This window comes from Macaca thibetana, chromosome 3 (genome assembly GCF_024542745.1).
Source record: "Macaca thibetana thibetana isolate TM-01 chromosome 3, ASM2454274v1, whole genome shotgun sequence".
In the NCBI taxonomy this organism is placed as follows: Eukaryota; Metazoa; Chordata; class Mammalia; order Primates; family Cercopithecidae; genus Macaca; species Macaca thibetana.
The window spans coordinates 102,208,641-102,234,657 of NC_065580.1; the positions used below are offsets into that span (position 1 = coordinate 102,208,641).

Consider the following 26,017-nt stretch of genomic DNA (forward strand, 5'->3'; position numbering starts at 1 on the left):
AGATGCATAAGCAGGGCGTTTAAAATGACGCAAAGGAAGCTTGATGACTGGAGGCCATGGAAAGGAAGACAGACAATGGTTAACCTCACCCACAACATGCCACAACCTAAATATTGTGAGCAACTTCCTCTAAACCCATTTGTTTCCTCCAAAACCAGGAAACAAGCAGGTTGGATTCTCCCTGGAAACCTTATGGCAGATAGATGAATAAGCACGTTACCATCTTGGTCATTCAGTTAAAATAAACAAAGGAAAGAAATTTCTAGAGATACACAGTGAGGACTGCAGTACATAAAGGTCCTTTGACAATGAATGGATGGGGTTAAGGGAGTGAGAGGAAGCGTTGCGGTCATTTCTGGGAACAGCAAAGCAAACAGGGTGAACACAGGTAGATCATTAATAGCATTTAGTATTGTATGTAAGCTTTTAGTGTTGGAAAGTGGTACTCAATCCCCAAGTGCTAATTAAAAGTGCATCACTAAGAAAATATTTATAAAACACAGATAAAGATTTTGTATTCAAAATATAAAAAGAATTCTTAAAGCTCAAGAAAAAGAAACAACCCAATTTTAAAATGGGCAAAATACCTGAGCAGACTTCACGCCAAGGAAGATACATGTGCCAAATAAGCATAGGAAAATACACTCAACAACTTGTGTCATTAGAGAATTTCAAATTAAAACAACTATATGCTACTACACACTTATACAATGCTAAAATCTACAAAAATTGACAATACCAATTGCTGGCAAGGATGTAATGCAATGGGAACTCTCATTCTTGCTGATTGGAATGCAAAATGGTACAGCCACTTTGGAAGACAGTTTGACTATTTCTTATGAAGTTAGACATAGTCTTACCATGTAATGCAGCAATTGTGTATCCTAGGTATTTACCAAATTGATGGAAAATGTATGTCTGCATAAAAACCCACACATGAATTTTTGTAGAAGCTTTATTCATAAGTGCCAAAAGCTGGAAGCAACCAAGATGTCCTTCAATAGTTGAGTGGATAAACAAATTGTGATACATTTATACAATGGAATATTATTCATTGTGATAAAAAGCAAATTAACTATCAAGCTATGCAAAGACATGAATGAATCTTAAATACATATTGCTAAGTGAAAGAAGTCAGTCTGTAAAGGCTGTATAGCATATGATTCCACTTATATGACATTCTTCAAAGGACACAACTATAGAGATGATAAAAAAGATCAGTGATTGTCAGGGGTTTGGAAAGAGGAGGGATGGTTAAATAGGTGAAGCACAGGGAATTTCTAGGGCAGTGAAACTCTTGCATACAATACTGTAGTGGTGTATATATGACACGACATATTTGTCATAACCCATAGAACTTTATAGCACATAGAATAATCCTTAATGTATGCAAATTAAAAAAAAACTAAGAGGTCAGAGGAATCCTAGAATGAAATGCAAACTGTAACAAGACAATGTAAATGCATTGCCAATGTAGGAAACAACCTCACTGAAGAGTCGGGGACAAGATGGTCATCAAAGTAACCTTGTATATGAACAGAATCTGCAGACTAAAGGCCAAAGAAGCTGTACACAAGCACCCTATTCTAGTTCATAAAATTGTTTCCCATGGGGCTATTGGTTATCAATTCTCAGACCACTCTACCTGTATACTGGAATTCTACAATTATGTAAACAGAGGGTGGATGGTGAGAAATGTTGGAGGAGGTTAGAATGGTCCATGTGGTAATGAACTTGGAGATATCACTATGAATTAATATTTAGCTTAATAGAGATACAGGTGATTATATATAAAAATATTTATAGATATGTGTATGTACATGAGTTGGCATTCATACATATATTTTCTTGCTCTATCAGCTGAAGGGAAGGGGGTCTAGGACCGATGAAGTCACTACAAATCTAGAAGTCTCAGCAGCAATAGGCACATCTACTACCCTGATCTTCGTTTCCAAAGGCATTTGCTAATAGCAGAAACCAGGGCTTCTTGTAGAAATGACTGAGTCTAGAACTAGGACACAAAATGTACAAGAAGCACCTGAAGCATCTTGTAGAGCCAGAACATTTGAAGTGTTCAAAAAACAAACAAACAAACAAAAAAACAAATACCACAATAGACAAAGGAGCCCTGAATGAAAGATCTACTGAATGACCAAAATTGAATCAAATTGAGCAACAAAATAAATAAGGCAGTATGGCATTATAACCCAAAGTGTAAAATAAATATCCATGAGTCCACACTGATATAAATAAATGATTGAATAAATAAATAAATAATTGTGGGAGAATAGAAAAATATCTTATACATCTTATACAGGAGAATTACAAATAATTTGTATACACACACCTCCCTTAAGGAGAAGGAGCCCTTGGTATGGATTGGACAAAGTGACATCCTTCCAAAGAGTACAGACTAAAGTATGAGACAAGCTGAGTGCAGTGGCTCACGCCTGTAATCCCAGCACTTTGGGAGGCCAAGGCGGGCAGATCACTGGAGGCCAGGAGTTTGAGACCAGCCTGGCCAACATGGTGAAACCCCATCTCTACTAAAAATACAAAAATTAGCTGGGCATGGTGGTGCACACACCTGTAATCCCAGCTACTCGGGAGGCTCAGGCAGGAGAATTGCTTGAACCTGGGAAGTGGAGGTTGCAGTGAGCCAAGATGGCACCATTGCACTCCAGTCTTGGTGACACAGCAAGACTCCTTCTCATAAATAAATAAGTAAATAAAAATATGAGATAAAAGAGTAATTTTATAGTAGGGAAATCTAGTAAACATGACTTCTTCCAGGAGCTCAAGGTTGACACCATTAGCATGTGATAAAAATTAATATTTTGTGATGAAAATAGAACTTAACCTCTGGAGTATTCCTCCCAAAAAATATATAACCCCATTCTAATAATGAAAAACATCAAATACATTCCAATTGACAGATATTCTACAAAATACCTAATAGGTATTCCTCAAAGCTGTCGAAGTCACCAAAAATTAGGGAAGTCTGAGGAACTGTCACATCCAAGAAAAGTCTAAGTAAAGCTAATGACTAAAAGTAATAGGTTATCCTGAATGGGATCCTGGGACAGAAAAATGACACCAGGTAACAACTAGGGAAATTTAAAGAAAGCAGGAACTTCAGATAATAATAATAATTAATAATAATAAGGACAGCATCAAATCTGCAGATCTAGACACAGAAGGTAAAGTACTCATTGACTTGTCCTCCCCCTGCTCCCCTCTGCGCCAGCCCCCCCTTCATCCCTTCTAGGTTCTGCTGGAAAGTGTTTGGTCAGTGAGATAATGTAAACATGAATAAAGGTGAAAACAAGCCAAATGATCATCAAAAACAGATGACATGTAATAACCAGGCGAAAAGTGCGAGGAAACAGAGCCAGTTGAACCCTTGCTCACTGGCTCTCCCTGGAGGCTCCTAGACTGTCACTGAAAGAGCCAGTGCAGAAGCAGGACACATAGTGGATCTGCTGGAAGGGCCAAGGTCGGGGACACATCTGTCCAATGCCTGAGGCTTCCTTGTGAAAAACCAGCTCTACACATCTCTTCCAATAACAGGGACATGCATGGTGCTTGTGATCGAACAAAAGATGAGAAACAACTTAAATGAACAATCATAGGGAATTGGTTAATTCTGGTCCATTCTTAGAATATGCTACTGTGATACTATGGAAAGATGATACAGGTGACTACTAACAAAAATAGAGGTTCATGTAATAGTGTTAAGTGAAAAAGCAGGATATATTATCTAACCTCATTACTATTAGATATAAACATATGTGCATAGGCAAATCTGGAAGAACATACATTTAAATCATAGCAGTGGTTATGTCTGAGTAGCATAAACATGACTATTTTATCTCTTTGGTTGTTTATACTTTCTAATTTTTCATGATGATCAAGTTCTAGTCATGTAACTTTTTAAAAAAGAAACATACTAGTAAAAATTTTCTTCTATAGAATCATCTATCAGTTATTGTACAAAATCACACCTGAGAGAAATCAGTAAAACCAAGTTCACCTTGGACCTTAGTACTAGACATCTCAGACGAGCCATAGCTGAGTACACTTTTTTTTTTTTTTTTTTTTCTTGAGACGGAGTCTTGCTCTGTCACCCAGGCTGGAGTGCAGTGGCCAGATCTCAGCTCACTGCAAGCTCCGCCTCCCGGATTTATGCCATTCTCCTGCCTCAGCCTCCCGAGTAGCTGGGCCTACAGGCGCCCACCACCTTGCCCGGCTAGTTTTTTGTATTTTTGTTAGTAGAGATGGGGTTTCACCGTGTTAGCCAGGATGGTCTCGATCTCCTGACCTCGTGATCCACCTGTCTTGGCCTCCCAAAGTGCTGGGATTACAGGCTTGAGCCACCGCGCCCTGCCGGAGTACACTTTTCACAGCCTACAGATCAATAGTTATTCACCCACTTCTTAGAGTACCTATTGTGTGCTATTGATATAACAGTGAACAGAACAGACAGAAATCCCTGCCTTCATAGGGCTTCCATTCTAATAACATCCTCCGAAACTTTTGACTCACTCACAAAAGAAAAAAGTGTTCAGGTATAAATGATGCCATTGCTACAAGCTCCTTGATATCCATGCTAACTTTACTTATTGCAATATCCTAACATGAAGTAAAGAGTTGCAGCAAATGACTCTGTTGTGGCATAGTAATATATATTCTTCTATATATTATTATAGGTTTGTTTATTCGATCTCAGAGTGTTTAATTCTGTTTCTTAGGGCAAACAAGAAATTATGGCATCAAATTCCCTAGAAACAAACATAAAAACAGTGCTGTTACCCTGGAGAATGGTGTAGAAAGGGGAGAGGGCTTCAGCTTAAAAGCAGATTTTTGCAATGTCTGGGCCGGCTGATTCACTACTCTTCAAGTCACAGTCCCTCTCCGCATTCATTCTATTTTCACTACTCAGCAGGAACTCAGCCAAAGTATTATTGAATTTCCCACTTCTCAGCATGAAGAAACATTTACTGTTTGCTGGAATTCTGACTGTCAGAACAAAACCTCTCCTTGCCACTAGAGTCACTGCAAATAGAGTTGAACCTGCTGATAGAGATCGGCTCCCCACTGAGTTTGTGGAAATACTTATATGGCTGCTGTCACCCTCACTCAAAATGTGGGATAAAGGAAAATTTCGTACATTGCTGTTTTGTATGCATTCATTACTTTTCCCCTCTGCAATGGATTGTGACTTGGTGACAGAGCAAAACACCAGAGCCAGGCATGAGGGCACCATCTTGCATTTAATGTGGACCATTCTTCTGGGGTGCTGGTGTGGCCTTCTGAGGGTGCCCTCATTCATTGCCTGGCTATACCTAAACTATTGGGAGGGTCTGACCCTCCTCCTTTTAATGACTAGGCACTTCCCACAGCTGAATACAACCAGTCATACAGTTGAATCGAAGCAGTCATACAATCCCCCACCCCTAGTGGAGAAGAACCAAACCTGGATCCCCACCCCCACCACAAGTAAATGGTTGATTATCAGCAAGTTAGACACTTCTTCCCCTTGGGATACTTTTTTTTTTTCCTCTTTTTTAAAATTATACTTTAAGTTCTAGGGTACATGTGCACAACGTGCAGGTGTGTTACATATGTATACATGTGCCATGTTGGTGTGCTGGACCCATTAACTCGTCATTTACATTAGGTATATCTCCTAATGCTATCCCAACCCCCTACCCCCAACAGTAGGACCCGGTGTGTGATGATCCCCTTCCTGTGTCCAAGTGATCTCATTGTTCAATTCCCACCTATGAGTGAGAACATGTGGTATTTGGTTTTCTGTTCTTGTGATATTTTGCTGAGACTGATGGTTTCCAGCTGCATCCATGTCCCTACAAAGGACATGAACTCATCCTTTTTTATGGCTGCATAGTATTCCATGGTGTATATGTGCCACATTTTCTTAATCTAGTCTGTCACTGATGGACATTTGGGTTGATTCCAAGTCTTTGCTATTTTGAATAGTGCCGCAATAAACATACGTGTGCATGTGTCTTTATAGCAGCATCACTTATAATCCTTTGGGTATATCCCCAGTAATGGGATGGCTGGGTCAAATGGTATTTCTAGTTCTAGATCCTTGAGGAATTGCCACACTGTTTTCCACAATGGTTGAACTAGTTTATAGTCCCACCAACAGTGTAAAAGTGTTCCTATTTCTCCACATCCTCTCCAGCACCTGTTGTTTCCTGATTTTTTAATGATTGACATTCTAACTGGTGTGAGATGGTATCTCATTGTGGTTTTGATTTGCATTTCTCTGATGGTGAGTGATGATGAGCATTTTTTCATGTGTCTGTTGGCTGTATGAATGTCTTCTTTTGAGAAGTGTCTGTTCATATCCCCTTGGGATACTTTTAAAAAGCCTGGCCTCATCTCTTAGAACAATTTTCTTGGAGAAAATGATCCTATTAGTGAAAGAAGATTTTGACAAAGGCACATATCTCAGCACAGAGCCTGAACTTGGGAAAGTTATTGTCTATATTACTTTTAAACATGCTTAGAAAAACAAACGTTCAAGCCAAAAATTGACACATCACCATCCTTTATTTTATAATTATGCTCCATGTTTGATTTTCATAAAAGCAATGCTCTTTTAGGAGTTTTAACTCTCGATTGTTTAATTCTTTTTCATAAACATAACAATTTCTCCCAAAAGTGTCTATGATTTTCTCCCCTTTCACTGCCACAACCAGTCTATCTTTTGTTCTCTCTCGCTCTCTCTGTCTCTCTCTCTCCATTCTCTCTTTCTCTCTCTCTCTGATCATTTTTCTTGGCGGCTACTTTTTTGTTTTGGTATGGGAAACAGTTGCACAGAATTATTTTTCTCCAGGAAAGAGGTTCAAATTTATTAATATATCAAATACAGTTATTAGGATTATTTATATTAGTCTACTGGAAACCAAAGTGCCCTTCATCAAAGCTGTTTAATAGGTGTGGTTGTGGAGGAGAGCATTTCCTCAATGAAATTTAACTGAGTTAAACTAGTGTCTTCACACCAGGACTTATCAGTACCTTAAATAATACTAACATCTCTTTAGAATCCCTGAGAACTGCCAATAGCATGTAGTTTTTCTCGTTTATTTGACTAAATAGCTCCTTTTTATCAAGGGCATCTTACAGAGTGAAAATGCTTTCAGAAAAATGGAATTAATTTATTATCACATCATACTATATCAAGTCATTAACCCAGTATATCCTGTTATTTTCCACTAAGTGAGAGCAATCCAGAGAGAACAGTCATTAGCCCTCATCCACGCTTGGGTCTGGCCTCATTCCCTTGAGTTCAATGTGATTTCCCATAGCACTGGTCCTGGTTCTTTCAATCTGCTGTGACTTCAGTGTGACCTTTAGAACCCCACACTGCAGTGCAGCAGTATCTTCAGGTGGAGGTTTTCTGAACCTCTTCAGGTGAGCATCACCTCAAATGGCAATAATCTGGTCTACTCGGCGCTTTTGAGTAAATTCCAATATTGGCAGCTTTACTTTTAAACAAAAATAAGTGTTGGATATCTGTGTTTTTTCTCTTTCAAACATAATGCTATGATACGACCTTGGGAAAAAGCATTTCCTCCTATAGACACTTTCTATCTGCAATGTGTACACAGAAACACACACACACACACACACACACACACACACACACACACGCAAACACACACACACCCCAAACCACATATACTAAACTAACAAAATTAGAATAATCATTTATTGCCACTTAAATGCTATTTTACATGAAGGAAAAAATTCTACTATACATTCTGTTTCTAAAATCAGCATCTGTTTGTTGTAGAAAGCCCTTATAAAAATGCACAAAAACCATCCAGGAGTTTTGAACTGCAAGGGACTGGAATGTTAACGTGAGCTCCACTGAGGGTGGGACAATATGAGATTTGAGCCTGTGATTTTCATTTCAGGAACCGCTGTGGTAAAACCATTATGATAGCTGATACTATGTACTGGGCACAATAATAAGAATTTAACTTTGAATCTTTACTACAATCCTATGAGGCAAGTACTATTATCACTCCCTCTTTGGGTGATAATAGTACTTTGGAAACTGAGGCTTAGTGAGCTAAAGTAACTGGCCAGAGTCACACAGTGAGCACAAAGGAGTCTTGATTCTGGATTTACACACGTGCAATCTGAATTCAGACCCTTCCTCCTATCCTCCCGTATTGAAAATAATCTTGTACCAAAATGCGGAGTAAGTTTTAGTAACTACCAATAATAAATTAAAAGAGTCAAGTCAAAAATTGTATCTCACTTATGTTATTAAGATTTAGGTATATACCTGTGTCATATATGAGATTCTTAAATACCCTTGAATAATCAATAATTTTGAAGCAATAATCTTGCTTCCCCGTAAACAAAAGTAAGTCATCCCCTAACCCCACTTTAAAATAGTTTGTGGCAATGGCTCAGGAAGTAACTACATTAAGGTCCTGATTTAAAAAGTTCTCTTAAATAACTGCTTTCATCTTTTCCCTCCCTTCTACCAGGATGGAATATTAACAAGTATTCCAAAACTTAAGGCCAGTGGAGTCTAGCGAGGCAAGCTCCAGGACGCTTTAACTTGGTGGTTCTCAATCCTGGCTGCATATGAGAACCACATAGATAGCTTTTAAAACTCCTAGTGCTCAATTTGTACCCCAGATCACTTAAAGCAGAATCGATAGGGTAGGACTAAGCCTTCAGGAATTGTTTAAGCTCTTCAGATAATTCTACTGTGCTGGAGTTTGAAAACTACTGTCTTCGTCTCTCCAGTCCTCTTGTTTTTCATCTTCCATGAGCTCATTTGCAACTCTTCACCGTCCTTGGAAGCTGGCCAGATTCAGTTCTGGCTCTGTCCCCACATGACTTGGACACTTTATTTCAGTTTTCCATTTTAAAAAATGGAAATAATAACACTCACTTCACAGGGCAATGGTAAGAATGAAAATAAATCATGCATGTGAAAGCAGCCAGCACAGTACTGGCACATAGTAGGTGCTCATTCAGTATCAATTTCCATCCTTTCCTCAGATGAAGACATTTAGGAACTATCTAGGAGATTTGCAAGTGCCAGGAAAATTTAGTAGCAGCATACCTTCCCAACTAGGGAATTTATTTGCCTCTCTAAGACACAAAAGCCTTATAGCGAGGCCACGTTGATAAGAGCCCTTCCTTTTGTAGAAATACGATTTGGCAACTTTAACCCAACCAAAAAATTACTTTCATGCCATGTGCATTAGATGTAGTATCATCTAAGGTGATAATCTATTCTTAAACTCTTCAAGGTATATTTCATATTAAGGACTAGAATGATTAAGCCCATTATCTACATTTTTTATTTTTTTGAGACGGAGTCTTGCTCCGTCACCCAGCCTGGAGTGCAGTGGCACCATTCCGGATCACTGCAAACTCCACCTCCTGGGTTCAAGTGATCTCTCACCTCAGCCTCCTGAGTAGCTGAGATTACAGGTGCATCCCACCATACCTGGCTAATTTTTGTAATTTTAGTAGAAATGGGGTTTCACCATGGTGGCCTGGCTGGTCTTGAACTCCTGACCTCAAGTGCTCTGCCCATTTCGACCTTCTAAAGTGCTGGGATTACAGGTGTGAGCCACCAAGCCTGTCCCCGTTATCTACATTTTTAAAGACCCAGATTCTCCAAGGACTTTACCTCAAGAAAGTGAGAATGCTGAATTATCTGTGGCTTCCATTTTTTCATCACACAGAGCAAAGAACACAGGGGACAGGAAGCTTGCAGTCTGAGAAGCTATTTAAAAGGAGCTGAGCTGATCCTGCCTGAACCAAACCACTACTAGCCTGGTAAGGAAAGACAACCCAACCAGCATTTCCAGATCCCCAGAGGGATATGCATCCATAGAAAACAGATAGACCATGTAGTTTTGCTACCTTCCATGCAACCTGAAGCTGTTTCTCCCACTGGTGGTTCTCAATCCTGGGCACACATCAGATTGCTTGGGGAGCTTTGAAAAGTACTGATCACCAAGCCTTACCCCCAGGAGTCTCTGAAGTAATTGATCACCCTGGAGTGGAGCCCAAACATCAGTATGTTTGTAATGCCATTATCCTAATGTATAGTCAGGCTTGAGAACCACTGGCTTTGGGACTGAGTTTGTTTTGAGGGCAATTTGGTTTATACTTAGCTTTAGAAGGATGCTGGGGCAGTCAACCTGCTCCCTGTTCTTGTTGTCTGGGAATGCCCAACCCTCAGCCATGTGCTAAGATTGTAGAAACACAATTTACCAACCTTAACCCATAGTATGAGAGAAAATCACTCTCATACCATGGGCATTAGATGTAGTGTTGTCTAAGGTGATAATCTATTCTTAAACTAAGAATAGATCTAAGACAGGATCTTACTGCTAAGGTCTGTGACAGGAAAACGAGCCCATGGACATCTACTTTTGGGAGAGGTGGGTGGTCTTATGAAAAAACCATGGGCTTGGGGCACGTCTGGGCTAAGCTATTACTAGCTGTGAAATCCTGAGTAAATAATCTGTTCTGGAACTCCGGGTTTGGTTTTCTTTCTTCCTTTTTAAAAATGAGAATAGTAACTGCCTTCCATGGTTGTGGTGAGGATTTTAAAGGAAATATAAATGAGAAAATGCATATGCAGTACCCATGTGCCATTGCACAGTACACAATGCCCAGAATATTGTAGGTATTTGGTATATAGCCATCATTTTTACACAGCACAGGAAGACAAAAGGTCATCACTGCTGCCTCGTGATAGCGCCCTCCCTGGTGGATTTTCTTATTACAATATAGAAAAGTCATGTAATTCCCCACATGATGGGTTTTATTACATGAAAGATCTCACCACACAATGAAGAGATTAACTTAATGAATTTATTTGTGAATATTTGGCAGAGAATACACCACTTTGATTCACAAAAGACCAGTTATTTAAAATATGCATTTGTGAAAAAATATACATAAATATACTTAAATATCTTTCCATTCTGCTACCTGAGGAAACTACTTTGCTCAAACTATGTGCTCTTTTAACCAGAGAAAAAACAGCTAGCCCACATTCTAAACCATTTAGGCAATGCAAAAATATGGTGGTTCATTCAGTCATTTTGTTTTTGTTTTTGTTTTTAAGACAGAGTCTTGCTCTGTTGCCCAGGCTGGAGTACAGAGGCACGATCTCAGTTCACTGCAACCTCTCAGGTCCAAGTGATTTTCCTGCCTCAGACTCCATAGTAGCTGGGATTACAGGTGTGCAACACCACACCCAACTAATTTTTTGTATTTTTAGTAGACACAGGCTTTCACCATGTTGGCCAGGCTGGTCTGAAACTCCTGACTTCGGTGATCCACCCGCCTTGGCCTCCCAAAGTACTGGGATTACAGGCATGAGCCACCCTGCCCAGCCCATTCAGTCACTTTGAGTAATGCCTAACCGCAAGAACAAAGAGTGCTGGAAATCCCAATGGGAAGTATGCCTTAGATAACCAACAAGATGGAAGGAGTTCCAGTCCCTGAATTTTAATCTTGAAATAATTAGAAAACTGTCAAGGACATTTCTCATTCTTAAGACACTTTGCATTTATTATGCTGAGTCATGATAATTATTTGAGTCACTCATTGGAAACCATTCCTAAGCCAGTGATTCCCTGGACTTTCTGGAGCTTCTTTGTGCTTTATTCCATAAATAACTCAATCCTGTCTATCAGCTTCCTAAGGATAGGGATGGAGTATATGCATCCCCAGAACTTAATCACAGTATTAATTGGTGGTGAGAAATATTTAATGAGTGAATAAACTACTCTACCTCACACTAAGTAACCTTCATAAATCTTCCATTTACTAAAGAATAAATGAATCACTTTGAATATACACAAGCTAGAAATGATGATTGGGATCTACAGATCTGGATATTTCTCTCTTTCTTCAGCAGTGTCTTGATATTTAGATTTGCTGCCCGTGTTTGCTTGAGAAGAACATCAGCAATTTCCTTTCCTCTCAAGCTTTCAAGTTTGAGTCCTTTGTCTTACACAAATGCTAAAATCTTAGCTCATATCTACTAGTCTTATGATAATATGGGGAGGCACTGAGACATAGCTTGTGAGCCTTCCTTCCCTGAACAAATAGGTGAAAGGGGAGGAGTAATTTAAGTGAGGCTGTAAAAATCGGCTCTTTTTCAAATGATGGCTTCCTATCAAATGCCCTGTGACCTCATGATCTAATGCTGAGGATACAAAAATAGACTAAAAATGAACTCCCTCAAGGTGATGATCATCTTTAATTTTCTCATTTATAATGTGGTTATAAACTTTTCCATCATTAATGTGGTTCTTTGTTTTCATTTTGTTTGTCTTGGCATGATTCTAGTTGTTTCAGTGGAGACATATTTTGGAGATAATGCAAGTTAAGTCTTTCACTGGATTTTTCTCAACAACGTGTGCATTTTCCCACTTGTGCAAGAGAAGATTGGAAATGTAAGGCTATTCAGAAGCTCCTATGTCCTTTGTTCACATTAACAGTGGCTAATTCCAGAAGAAGCGTATAAAGATACATTTCTTCAAGGTGACAGAGCTCCTGCATAACAAAGCTCGATCAAGTGGGATAGGTTTTGATCCAGTCCATAGTAAGTGACAACTGCCATCCTTCAATCAACTCATGTAAAAGACAGTTGCAGAGAGAACACTTACCAGAGTCTTCACTTAAAAGATAGTGCAGGATCCCTCCCACACCCCAACAATGTGCTTGATATTGGTACATGGGGTTTGATCTCACTCCCAGGCAGAATACAAGTGCAAAAGAAAAGTGGTTACAGTGAGGACTATTAGGCATCAGTCTTTAACCATTGGCAATGACTTTCACAGAAAAGAGCAGAGGCCTGCCCCCTGCAAACTTTGGGTAAGTTATTCATCTTTTTGTGCCTCAGTTTCCTAATCTGTGAAACAGAAATAATGGTACCTCCCTTAGAGGGTTGTTGTGAGGATTCAATGACATAATACATGTTAAGGACCTAATGTTGTCCCTGGTATTTGTAGATATGCAATACATGTTAAACTATCTGTGGTTGGGCCGGGCGCGGTGACTCACGCCTATAATCTCAGCACTTTGGGAGGCTGACGTGGGTGGATCACAAGGTCAGGAGAGCAAGACCATCCTGACTAACACGGTGAAACCCCGTCTCTACTAAAAATACAAAAAATTAGCCTGGTGTGGTGGTGGGCGCCTGTAGTCCCAGCTACTCGGGAGGCTGAGGCAGAAGAATGGCATGAACCTGGGAGGCGGAACTTGCAGGGAGCCAAGATCACACCACTGCACTCCAGCCCAGGTGACAGAGTGAGACTCCGTCTCAAAAAAAAATAAAAAAATAAAAAATAAAAAATAAAATCTGTTGTTAAAAGCCTGTATTAGGGAGATCAGAAGTCATCATTTCTTGAAGTTACTCAATAACTTACAATACATATAATATTTTGCTTTGGTAAAAGAATCATAAGCTTCCTAAAATGTCTTCAGACCTCAGAGTTGGTCCGGTTTCTTCTGAGGAATCCTCTGGATGGACATTTTATCCGTAGTCTCCTAAAACAGGACACACAACAATGTCATTGCAAGCCAGCTGGCATCTAAATACACAAACTGTTTCTACAGCAGGCAGTGGAGTTGAGAAGCAGAGTCACATCTACAGAGCCAACACTACCGTGCACACTGGAGGAGCAATCAGCTATCTGCATGGAAGAATGACTATAGTACTGTACCTTTCCATTCAGTGATCACTTCAGGAAAGTAAGGTGATGGAGTTGCCCTGGGGAATCTGCTCAGAAGTAAGTCACTGACTAGTCACTATCATTAGCAGTCATGGCTGTTAGCGGTGCCGAAGCTCTGGACCACTCCTCCGGTGAGAGCCAACATTTCCCCAGCTTCCATCATGGATGGCCCACCCACGAAGCTTGACTGGGTTCCCAAATTCCCTTGGGGCAATAAATAAAGTCGGCTCCAGGAAAGAAAAAATGGCTGCAGGTGCAAGAGTCACTTTGCTATAGATGTGCAAGAAATCAAGGTGAGATCCCCAGAGCAGTTTTCTGGTGCTGGAGCTCCAGGACATCCCCTTAGATAATTCCTGAAACCACACATGCGGTTCTTTCATGAAGTGGTTGTTGGTGGTTTCTGGATTGAAATATGTTACTTGCAGAACTTCCTAAATACTCAGATCCCCATATCCCAACACCCATCTCACCCAATAGGTTAGAAAGGAAATCATTAAATTTCTTGGCCATATCTATGAAATCATGTATACCTTAATAAAACTAAACAAAAGTGTTTTGCCAAACAGCCACAGATTTTCCACTTAAAAATTCTTTAATATGGCCGGGCATGGTGGCTCACGCCTGTAGTCCCAGCACTTTGGGAGGCCGAGGCAGGCGGATCACGAGGTCAGGAGATCAAGACCATCCTGGCTAACACAGAGAAACCCCGTCTCTACTAAAAATACAAAAAGATTATCCAGGCGTGGTGGCAGGCGCCTGTAGTCCCAGCTACTCGGGAGGCTGAGGCAGGAGAATGGTGTGAACCCGGGAGGCGGAGCTTGCAGTGAGCCGAGATCACGCCATTGCACTCCAGCCTGGGTGACAGAGCGAGTCTCTGTCTCAAAAAAAAAAAAAAAAAGAAAAAGAAAAAATCTTTAAAATCATTAAGCATTCAGAAATGTATAAACAATGATATAACAAATACCCATCCTCTCAATACAGTTTAATAAAATCTTAATAATTTTTACATTTGCTCAAACATTTTTTGAAAGAAATTAACACAGATATAATTAAGTTACCCAGTAGATCCCCTCTATGATACTTCCCTCTCTTCCCTCTGGAAAAGCCGTCCTCCAGAATTTGGTATTTATCATTGCTGTGCATATATGTATGAAATTATTGCATTTGCATCCACAAAATATCTAATATTTCTGCATGTTTTAAAACAATATAAATTGCATTAGAAAGCATGTATCTTTTTAATTATTTTATTTATTTATTATTATTGTTATACTTTAAGTTCTACGGTACATGTGCACAACATGCAGGTTTGTTACGTATGGATACATGTGCCATGTTGGTGTGCTGCACCCATTAACTCGTCATTTACATTAGGTATATCTCCCAATGCTACCCCTCCCCCCCCACCCCACGACAGGCCCCAGTGTGTGATGTTCCCCACCCTGTGTCCAAGTGTTCTCATTGTTCAATTCCCATGTATGAGTGAGAACATAGAAAGCATATATCTTATTGCAACTTGCTTCACTTGCTCAACATTATGCTCAGCATTGTTTGTAATAGCAAAAAGTGGAAGACAACCATCAATAGGAGATGATTATATGTCTTTGGAATATTTGCATTATAAAATGCTATACAAAGGTTAAAATGGATGAATGTTTTCAAAGAACTAGCGTTAGATTTTGCATGCAATTTCTTTTGCCGTACATTAGCAAACCTAATGTATGGCAAAAGTTTTTTTAAGGCATCTCTTAAAAGCAAGATAGACCTGGATTTTTTCTTTCTAATCTAATCAAATAACCTCTATATTTGAAAAGTAAGTTGAAGCCACTTGCAATTATTGTTATTCCTGATATTTTTGGACTCATTTCTACTGTTAAATCTTGTTTTGTGTTTATCATTCTTTATTCTTTGTTTCTGTCTTCCTTTCTGCCTTCTATTAAGTTGATACATTCTCTTTGTTTATTGTTATTCATTTGTTGATTTAGGTGCCTGCTGATATGGTTTGGATCTGTGTCCCATCCCACATCTCATGTCCAATTGTAATCTCCAATGTTGGAGGTGGGGCCTGGTGGTAGATGATTTGATCATGGGGGTGGATTTCCCCCTTGGTACTGTTCTCATGATAGTGAGTGATTCCTCATGAGATCTGGTCATTTAAAAGTGTGTGGCACCTCCTCCTGTTTCCCGCTGCTCTGGCCATGTGAAGTGCTGGCTCCCCCTTCACCTTCTGCCATGACTGCAAGTTTCCCAAGGCCTCCTCAGAAGAAGCCACTATGCTTCCTGTACAGCCTGAAGAACTGTAGGCCAATTAAACTTCTTTTCTTTATAAATTACTCAGTCTCAGATAGTTCTTTATAGCAATGCAAGAACTGACTAATACACTTGGCTTAGTCAGCTTGGGCTGCTATAACAAAGTACTGTGACTGAGTGGGTTACAAACAACGGAAATTCATTTCTTGCAGTTCTAGAGGATGGAAGTCCAAGATTACGTTTCCAGCACAGTTGGCTTCTAGGGAGGGCCGTCTTCCTCTTCCAGGTTGCAGACTGCTGACTTCTTGTTGTGCCCTCATATGGTAAAAACAGAGCAAGCTAGCTCTCTGGGGTCTCTTTTATAAGGTCACTAATCCCATCATGACCTGATTACCTCCCAAAGCCTCCACCTCCAAACATCATCACATTATGTAGGGGTTCAGTCAGGATGTTGAGAAAAATTGTAAAATAAACATTCTTGGAAGGCCAGAAGGTTTTAGCAAAAGCCACAGGATAGAAACCTAATCCTCTTTGAGCTATAGCAAGGGTAATTAACATAGGGATGTACAGGAGTCTATCTAAATAGCTTGTTTACTCATGTGGTCCTAAGAGTAACCTTTGCCATCAGCAGGTACATGATTGCTCTCTACTTGGGGGGTTGGCAATGGTAATTACCTTCTAGTGGTGTTTACTTGAGACTTTTGTCATTTAATGTGTGCTGAATAAATGCCGAGAAGGCCAGCGAGTGTGGGCCGGGCTGCGGTTGTCACTGTTTACAGCATTCTCCTTGGGGTCTGTAAGCGACCCGGACTCTCAGCTGGACTGAGAAGCATAGTATCTGTGTCAGTGTATGTTATTCATCTGTTGTTGGGTCGGGGTCTGTGGGATGGGCCCCTGCAACACTGGGGATTGGATTTTAACATATGAATTTGATAGGAACACAAATATTCAGTGAATAACAATGCTATTATGTTTCTATTATTCTACTGATGATCCTTTGTGTTAAAAAGTTACAAAATTACAAAGTTCTGACCAAAGACAAGATAGATCTTAGCACTCTTTAGGTCCATATTGAAATATCCCTCCTTCCGTCTATAGCTTCTCTTTCCTATTTTAACACAAAAATTAGATGTTATTTTATGGTGACTAGTCACTCAAATTTACCAACATGTTTTATTTACTGATGTGCTCACCACTAATTCCTGTGTCTCACACCTTCCTTGTGGGTTCACTTTTCTTCTTGTTGACATACTTCCCTTAACATGGTTTTTTTTTTTGAGATGGAGTCTTGATCTGTGGCCCAGGCTGGAGTGCGGTGGTATAATCTCAGCTCACTGCAACCTCCGCCTCCCGTGTTCAAGCAATTCTCGTGCCTCAGCCTCCTGAGTAGCTGGGACTGCAGGCACATGCCACCACACCTGGCTAATTTTTGTATTTTTAATAGAGATGGGGTTTTGTCACATTGGCCAGGCTGGTCTTGAACTCCTGACCTCAGGTGATCTGCCCACCTCAGCCTCCCAAACTGCTGGGATTACAGGTGTGAGCCATCGTGCCCACCCTTAACACATATTTTAATGAAAGTCTGTCTGTGAGTGGTAAATTATCATTGTATACCTGAAAATGTTTTAATGTGTCTTCACTCATAAGCAATAATTTAGCTATTTTAACTATTACATACTGCTCTATTTTCCCTCAGCATATGGAAGATATATTCTTCATTGTCTTCTAGCTTCTACTGTTACCAATGCAAATTTTGCTGTCAGTTGATTACTTGCATCTTTCCTGCACATAATCAGCCTCTCATAGCATTTAAAGTTTTCTCACCCTTGATGTAGCTTTGGGCAATGTCATACAATGTCTTCAGGTATGAATTTGTTTTTGTTTAGTTATGGCACTGGAGATGTACTTTCCATCTAAGAATTTGAGTCTTTCTTTACTTCTGGGAAATTATTACCTCTTTGTTGAAATATTGCTTTCCCACCACTTTCTCCATACTCTACTAAAATTTCTGAGAGAAGTAGTTTACAGCAATTTGTCTATCTTCCATGCTCTTAAATTTTTTATTGAGATATAATTCATAAACCGTAAATTTTGTGCTTTTGAGGTGTACATTTCAAGGATTTTTACTGTATTCATAATGTTTCACAACCATCACTGTGTAATTCCAGAATATTTTCATCACCCCTAAAAAGAACCCCATATCCATGAGAAGTCACTCTCTGCTCTCTTCTCTCCCCAGCCCCTGACAACCAGTAGTCTACTTTCTGTCTCTATGGATTAGCCCATTCTGGGTATTTTGTGTAAATGGAATAATACAATATGTGACCTTTTGTGTCTGGCTTCTTTTACTTAGCAAAATGTTCTCTAGGTTCATCCACGTTGTAAAATGTGTCAGTACTTCATTTAAGTCACTCTATGATTAACTTTTTGAAAAACAGCCAAACTGTGTTCTAAAGTGGCTGCACCATTTTACATTCCCACCAGCAACATATGAGGGTGCTAATTTCACCACATCTTCACCATCACTTGTTATTTCAGTATTTTAAAAATATTATTATTATAGCATCCTAGTGCATGTGAAGTGGTGTATCACTGTGGTTTTGATGTGTATTCCTTAATGATTAATAATGTTGAACATCTTTTTCATATGTCTTTTGTATATCTTCTTTGGAGAAATGTTTGTTCAAATCCTTTGCCACTTTTTAACTGGGTTGTCTTTTTATTGTTGAGTTGTAAGGGTTCTTTACATATTCCGGATAGAAAATCCTCATCAGATATGTAATTCACAAATATTTTCTCTCTGTGAATTGTCTTTCCACTTTCTTGATAGTTTTTCCAAAGCACAAAAGTTTCTTATTTTAATGAAGTCCAATTACCTAATTTTTTCTTGGTTGTTTATATGTTGTTATATCTAAGAAACAACTGCCAAATCCAAGGTCATGGGGATTTACCTCTATGTTTTCTTCTAAGAATTTTTTTTTTTTTTTTTTGAGATGGAGTTTTGCTCTGTCACCCAGGTTGGAGTGCAGTGGCATGATCTTGGCTCACTGCAACCTCCACCCCCTTTGTTTAAGTGTTTCTCCTGCCTCAGCATCCCAAGTAGTTGGGATTACATGCATCCACCACCATGCCTGGCTAATTTTTGTATTTTAGTAGAGACAGGGTTTTGCTATGTAGGTCAAGCTGGTCTCGAACTCCTGACCTCAAATGATCCGCCTGCCTTGGCCTCCAAAAGTGCTGGGATTACAGGCGTGAACCACCGCGCCCAGCTGTTTCCTTCTAAGAATTTTATGGTTCACAATCCTTCATTTTTTAATATGGTTCCCTCTCTGTGCTATATTTGCTGTAAAGTCCTCAGGACTATCCTCCAACATTAATTATCTTTTCCACGGTGTTCTACCTTGAATTTATACTATCAACTGATAGTTTTTTTCTTTTTTAAAATTGTAATGACTATATGTTTGCTTCCTTTTTTAAAATTTCAGATTTTGAATCACTTCTTTTACATGATCTCTGCTCTTCCTGGTTTCTGTACAATTTTTCTTTATTGTTTTTAGGATAATTTTTCCTCCATTTGGCTCTTTGAGTATCCTAATTACATTTTAAAGTGTTTAACAGCCTGCACCAAAAATTAACTCCTTCTGGAAGAAATTCATGTTCCAGTTGCCGATTTCTGCGGTACACTCTGCTACTGGCACCAATTCTTCCTCCTGTACCTGTGCCCCTTGCTTTCTAACCTGTACTGCTCCTCCCGCTGGCAAGCCACACTTCCCTGCTTCTTGACTTTGCCTTTGGCCAGACCATTTTTCACAGCAGCTGTGTCATTTTATGTTCCTAGAAGCAATATACCAGGGTTCCCATTTCTCCACACCCTCACGAATACCTGCTGTTTTCTGTTTGTGTTTTATGGTAGCCATCCTAATGGGTGTGAAGTGGCATCTCATTGTGGCTTTGATCTGCATTTCCCTAATGACTGGCATCTTTCTATGTGCTTATTGGCCCATTTGTAGATCTCCTCTGGAGAAATGTCTATTCCAGTCCCTTGGCCATTTTTTAATTGGGTTTTGCTTTTTTTGTTGTTGCTGCTGCTGTTGAGCTGCCAGAGTTCTTTATATCTTTTCTATATCTGGATATTAACCCCTTATCAAATATATAATTTGAAAATATTTTCTCATATTCAGTTGCCTTTTCACTGTATTAATGTATCTTTTGATGTACAAAAAGTTTTTAATTTTAATGAAGTCCGATTTATCTATTGCTTCTTTTGTTGCCTGTGACATTTTGGCTAATTTCAAGTAGAAGATATTTGGGTTTTATGTTCTTTCTCTCTCTCTTGCCTGTCTAGAGTTTTGTAGTTACTTCCACCTCATCTCTTAAACTTCCACTACAGAGCCTTATAATGGCACTTTATGACTAATGCTCTATAATCATATTGGGATATTGCAGATCCAATTCCAAAGCTAGCTCAGTCTGGCAGAAAAGCTGTCCCAATATCCATCCATCTCTCTAGGCCAACAGCTTCCTGTTAATATTATTAAGCTGTAGCTTGGAAGAAACAGGTTGGCAGCAATTGTTTCAGCCTGTCCACCCCATGCCCTGTATTCAGGTTATAGCCCAGGCTCTGATTACCAGTGTCCTCTGGAGCACTTATAGTCCCTTTTGCTCCACAGGATTCAAGCTCCTTCCTACCACTCCTTACTCAGGACATGGATCACAGCTGTCCCAGGGCTTCTGTAGTTTTCTTTTTTTTCTGGTTCCCAGAGTTGTTTGTCTCTGGCACTAGCTTTTAAAAATACATTTTTTGTTATAATTTTACCTACCTTTTCGTGTGTTTGAGCAGAAGAGTGTTTGTCAAAAAATGAATTTACTCGACCATCTTGACTGGAATTAACAGCAAATGTTTTCATCTCCTAATGACTGAATTTGATCAGCCTACAGCAGATTGATTTGACTGCACTGAATCTAGTCATGTAGGTGGTGTTGTGGAAATATAAAACCCTAAAATTCCAACTAAATCCATTCACTGGCTATAAAATCAAAGGTTTTTAAAAGTTTCTATTGGTGGTCATTCAGAAGAGTCATCTCTTCTACAGCTGTGAGATGGTAAGATGGAGCTGTGAGCAGGAGTCAGCATGCATGGGGAGGGGACCCCATGGCACACAAGCCAGAGGGAGGCATCTGTGATGCTCCTGAGGCAAGAAGGGAAGCAGAGAGCTGGGTATTGCAATGAGGTGGTGAGCACATCTGCTAGTGAAAGCATGATTCCAGCTCCTTCCCTACACCCCTCAGGATGTGGAGCACAGCTGCCCTGCAGCTTCTGTCCTACGGTGTCAATCTGCACACTGTGTAGTAGCAGTTACACAGGTTAATTATGTCTGGTGTTTTGAGAACTACCCACTTCCACCTCTGACCATCCCTCAAGTCCTGTAGGGCAGAGGAGTGTGTTTTACCACCCTGTAGGCTTTGGAGATGCTCAGAACTCAGAGCCTAAGACACTCCTTTTGGGACCATTTTGGATGGCTAAAGACAAGGTAGCTGTGATTCTGAGTCAGAGGCCTTGGGAACCCAGTGGCCATCCCTGAGTCCCCAGCAGAGCAAGTGGGTCCCAGGACAGCTCTGCATATTCTTGGAGGTGACAAGGATGCCCTCAGAAGTCCTACCTGACCTAGCAAGGCTATGACCTTGTCAGGAGCAAACACCATCACTTCACACTGGATTTGCTTGGTTTAAAGCTGAGTTCCAGCTGGATGCGGTGGCTCACGCCTGTAATCTCAGCACTTTGGGAGGCCAAGGTGTGCAGATCACGAGGTCAGGAGATCGAGACCATCCTGGCTAACACGGTGAAACCCCGTCTGTACCGAAAATACCAAAAATTACCCAGGCATGGTGGTGGGTGCCTGTAGTCCCAGCTACTTGGGAGGCTGAGGCAGAAGAATGGCTTGAACCCAGGAGGCGGAGCTTGCAGTGAGCCGAGATCACGCCACTGCACTCCAGCCTGGGCAACAGAGCGAGACTCCATCTCAAAAAAAAAAAAAAAAAAAAAAAAAAAAAAAACAGCTGATTTCCTCCTGATGCTCTGTAGTCCCAAGAGCATAATAACCTCAAGCAGAGACAAGATGTGAGGGGCTTCCAGAGATTACAGAGCAACGTCTCCTCACTACTAAAAGCAAGTTAGTAGAGTTGAGCAAACCCAAACTTTAAGATGAGCCTTTTTTTATGAGGATGATTCCCTTCTGTGTAGTCATAAACTAAATGGGAGGCTGCTCACTCATGCACCAAGTACCCAGTTTAGAAACATTAATGCACACACAATAAGTGCCTGCCACTTTGGCAGCACTGGCGGCAGAAAGGAATAACACAGTCCTTATCATGGAAAAAGCCACCTATCAATAGACAACAGGATTTATAAGCAAACCATTGTAGTGCACTGTAGTGTAGTTAATTCCACCTAGATGATTTTGACAGGACTGCAAAGAGATATTAATAAAGGGAAGATGAGAATAAGGAGAATCCGGGGCAGTCACAGAGGTAAGAAAAGTTCAAGGGTTATTCAGCGGATGCAGAGTCCACTTGTTTGACTTGGGTGAGGGAGCTACAGAAATTGAAGTTAAAAAAGCAGGCAGACATAAGTCATATTTCATTTAAAATGCCACTAACTGTAAAATGAACTATTTTTTCATGTACAACCAAGAAAAAAAAAATGCTGGTAATTGAATTATCACACACCATTGACTGCAAAACATTCCAATCTAAAATGGGTTAAGATGCAAGGCAATGTGCCTCTCAGAATGGATGAAATGTGGTAATTCCCCAAATGAGAAATGTAGAGGTGAATTGACACTAAAAAAAAAAAAAGTTTTTTAAAATAGAAAGATAAATTCAAACCAAATGTAGATATCATTTTTTCTTATCAAATCAGTAAGGTATTGAAAATAATGTTTAGCATTAGCAAGGGGATCGTGAAATGGACAAATTCATGCTAAAACCATACATTAATACCATCTTTCTGAAAATCACTTTGGTAATAATGTGTCAGGAACCTAAATATGTATGTATTCTTTGAGCCAGTAACCTTACCTAGAGGAACCTATGGTAAATCCATACTTACAGACTCAGAAGATTTATGTACAAAAATGTAAGGTCACTTATAAAATGCATGTTATATAAATGCTAAATTATCAATAGATGTATAAATAAACTGTAGCATAGTCATAGAAATGTTAGTCAATTACTGAAATACTTGTTAAAGTACTTAATAACATGAGGAAAATCTCATAATGTAGTGGTAAGCTTTAAAAGGAAGGAAACAAAACTCTACATAAAGTATTACTCTAATTCAAATCTAGAGAAAAAGTATTTAATAAAGACTGGAAGGAGAGGTAATCTTGGTTAACTCTGAGTGGTAGCATTATTGGAGACATTTTTCCTTCTTAAATTTATTATTTTTAAAATTTTCTTCGTTGATGGTATTTATCTTTTATAACCTTTCCTTACCCCAAACAGATGCGCTTTTCCAAATTCTGCTTGTTAAAATTAAATAAAAATTAAATTATAGTTGAGAATGTAAGCACATGCATGGAGACAGAATGATCCATAGGTGCCCCTTACATTAAACAATACTCATACTCGATCCTCATGAATACTTATGATTTGCCAGTACATGTTAGATTGGGTCAAACAGAGGTCATACATGCCTTCCATATTTCTCAATGGTAGAGATTATTGTGAGCACTCTCTCAATACTAGGCTAAATTTACAAGCATTATTTCTAATTCTTATCTTTTCCCAGACAGATGAGAAAACAGAAGTTCCAAGAAGCTGAAGAAGCACGTGTGAGGGCGCACACAATTTGAACACAGCAAAGCCGAGATTTAAACCTGGGTCTCAATCTCACCACAGGCTCACACTACTTCCTTTGCACTATCTGCCTCTAAAAGGCAGATCCTTCCGTAACATGTCCAGATGAACATCGAAGAGGACCAAAATTCTATGTTTTCCATAGGCGAGTGGGGGAGATTGTGAACCAACTATAGAAATATTTATGCCCATTCCTAGAGGGACCTCACAAATTTGGGTGACAGAGACAAAGCTCTCTGATAATGTGAGTAGACTGGATAACTATGGGGCCAGGTTCTCAGTTTTTCAACTCAATTCCCGAGAAACTAGTCCTTTCCGTTGTCTGTGGTCACTAAGATAATGGAGCAATGCTGTTTACCCACCTGGCAATGTAAGGCGACTCGTGGAGCTGGTGCTTGGGGCTGGTGAGCTGTGAGAACGCCGTTTTATGCCTGTGAAGAGGAAAAAGAGGATAAGGAAAAGTAGGATCGTGGAAAGACCTGTTGGACAAGTAAATGGTCATCTGAAATGTTATCAAATTGGGGTCTGAAAACAACGTTTAGAAGCAGGTGAGGTTGCAGGGTGGTGCATATTCTGTGGTCCAGAAAAGCTGGGAGCATTGCCTTTGCCTTTGTGTGTGTGACAGTACTCAATTCCTCTGGCTGGAAGGTTGATCTGCTGGAACCAATGTGCTGCTGAGCAATGCTACATTTTAGGATCACAGGGGAAGCTTTCTAAATATGCAGTTGCCTGGGCATCACCCCCACAGTACAAGGGTGGAGGCCCAGCACTGATGTTTTTAAAGCCCCTCATTTTAATGTGCATCCAGGATGGAGGACTATCTGAAGAAGGGGAAGTTCTGATTTAGAATGAGGGAATCAGGGATTTTGTCCCTGCTTTGTCCTTATAGGCTTTACTCGCTATTGGAGCTCAAGCAATGAACTGGATCTCTCTGAAGCTCAGGTCTTCAGCTACAAAATGAGGAGAATAACAACAATTGCGTCGAAGTGTTCCAATGAGGATTAAAGGAAACAAAGTGTGTGTCCAGTGCTCAGGAACAATGGGAGACTCCACAAATGCTAGGTTAGTGGGGTTTCTGAGTTTTCCGGCAACCGGCAACAGAATTCCTATGAGGAAGGGGATTATCTTTGTTCTAATAAACCCTTTAGTGGGTCACGAGGCAATGAAAAGTCAAACCCCAGGATGGGATCAACAAGGAGAGAGCAGAACAAAGGGACAAAGGGAGAACTGAGTGGTTCTGCCAAAATTTTTACTTTTTTATATATATGTATGTGAGTGTGTACATATATACACACGCATATATTTACATATAAATATAAACACCAAGACACATACATGCACACATATCTTACATATAAATGTGAATATTTATTCATTCATTCATTCATTCATTTATTTTGTCATCCAGAGTGGGAAGAAAGAGGCCTGGAAGCCAGATTCTAGCAACATGGCAGATGCCTGCAGTCTGAGCTGGCAGAAATGCAGAGAGAATTCCTCAGCAGAGGATATCCATGAGTCAGTGTTAGGTTACTTCTGTTAGGAGTCCCCACAAACTTCCCAAACTTTTAGTTACGTCTACTTTATATGCAGAGGCCTGGTGTAAGTGGAAGCTGTGCTGATGGAGAAGATGCTGTGTGTCAATACAGTCACCGGTAAAGATAACTAGATAATCTGAAGACTGGGCAGTGTCAGAGGAAGCAGAGACTTGGGGTTGGAGGTGAGTGGGAGAGCGGTAAGCTTTCCCTACCCCAGAATCCCTGGGGAAGAGTGGAGACACGCACTTTGGATGATGTTTGAGATCATTCCATTTTATTTTATTTTATTTTATTTTATTTTTAATTTATTTTTTTGAGACGGAGTCTTGCTCTGTTGCCCAGGCTGGAGTGCAGTGATGTGATCTTGGCTCACTGCAAGCTCCACCTCCCAGGTTCAAGCAATTCCCCTGCCTCAGCCTCCTGAGTAGCTGGGACTACAGGCGTGCACCACCATGCCTGGCTAATTTTTGTGATTTTAGTAGAGACGGGGTTTCACCATGTTGGCCAGGCTGGTCTCAAACTCCTGACCAGGTGATCCACACACTTCGGCCTCTTAAAGTGCTGGGATTACAGACATGAGCCACTGCACCCAGCCCCATTTTA

General features: G+C 40.1%; 2 protein-coding genes across 2 annotated transcripts in view; both read right to left on the reverse strand.

The window, feature by feature from the left end:
• Nucleotides 1-26,017, reverse strand: part of NEUROD6 (neuronal differentiation 6) — a 779,410-nt gene that overhangs the window by 415,438 nt on the left and 337,955 nt on the right. The gene's annotated exons all lie outside the window — the stretch shown is intronic.
• The window catches only part of PDE1C (phosphodiesterase 1C), a 534,574-nt gene continuing 519,431 nt past the window's right edge, over nt 10,875-26,017 (reverse strand). Inside the window, exons 17-18 of the mRNA XM_050784828.1 lie at nt 24,242-24,310; nt 10,875-13,587 (exon numbers count right to left, since the gene is read on the reverse strand). Coding sequence (XP_050640785.1) covers nt 13,574-13,587; nt 24,242-24,310 — 83 coding nt within the window. The 3' untranslated portion in view covers nt 10,875-13,573. The remainder of the gene's footprint in view (nt 13,588-24,241; nt 24,311-26,017) is intronic.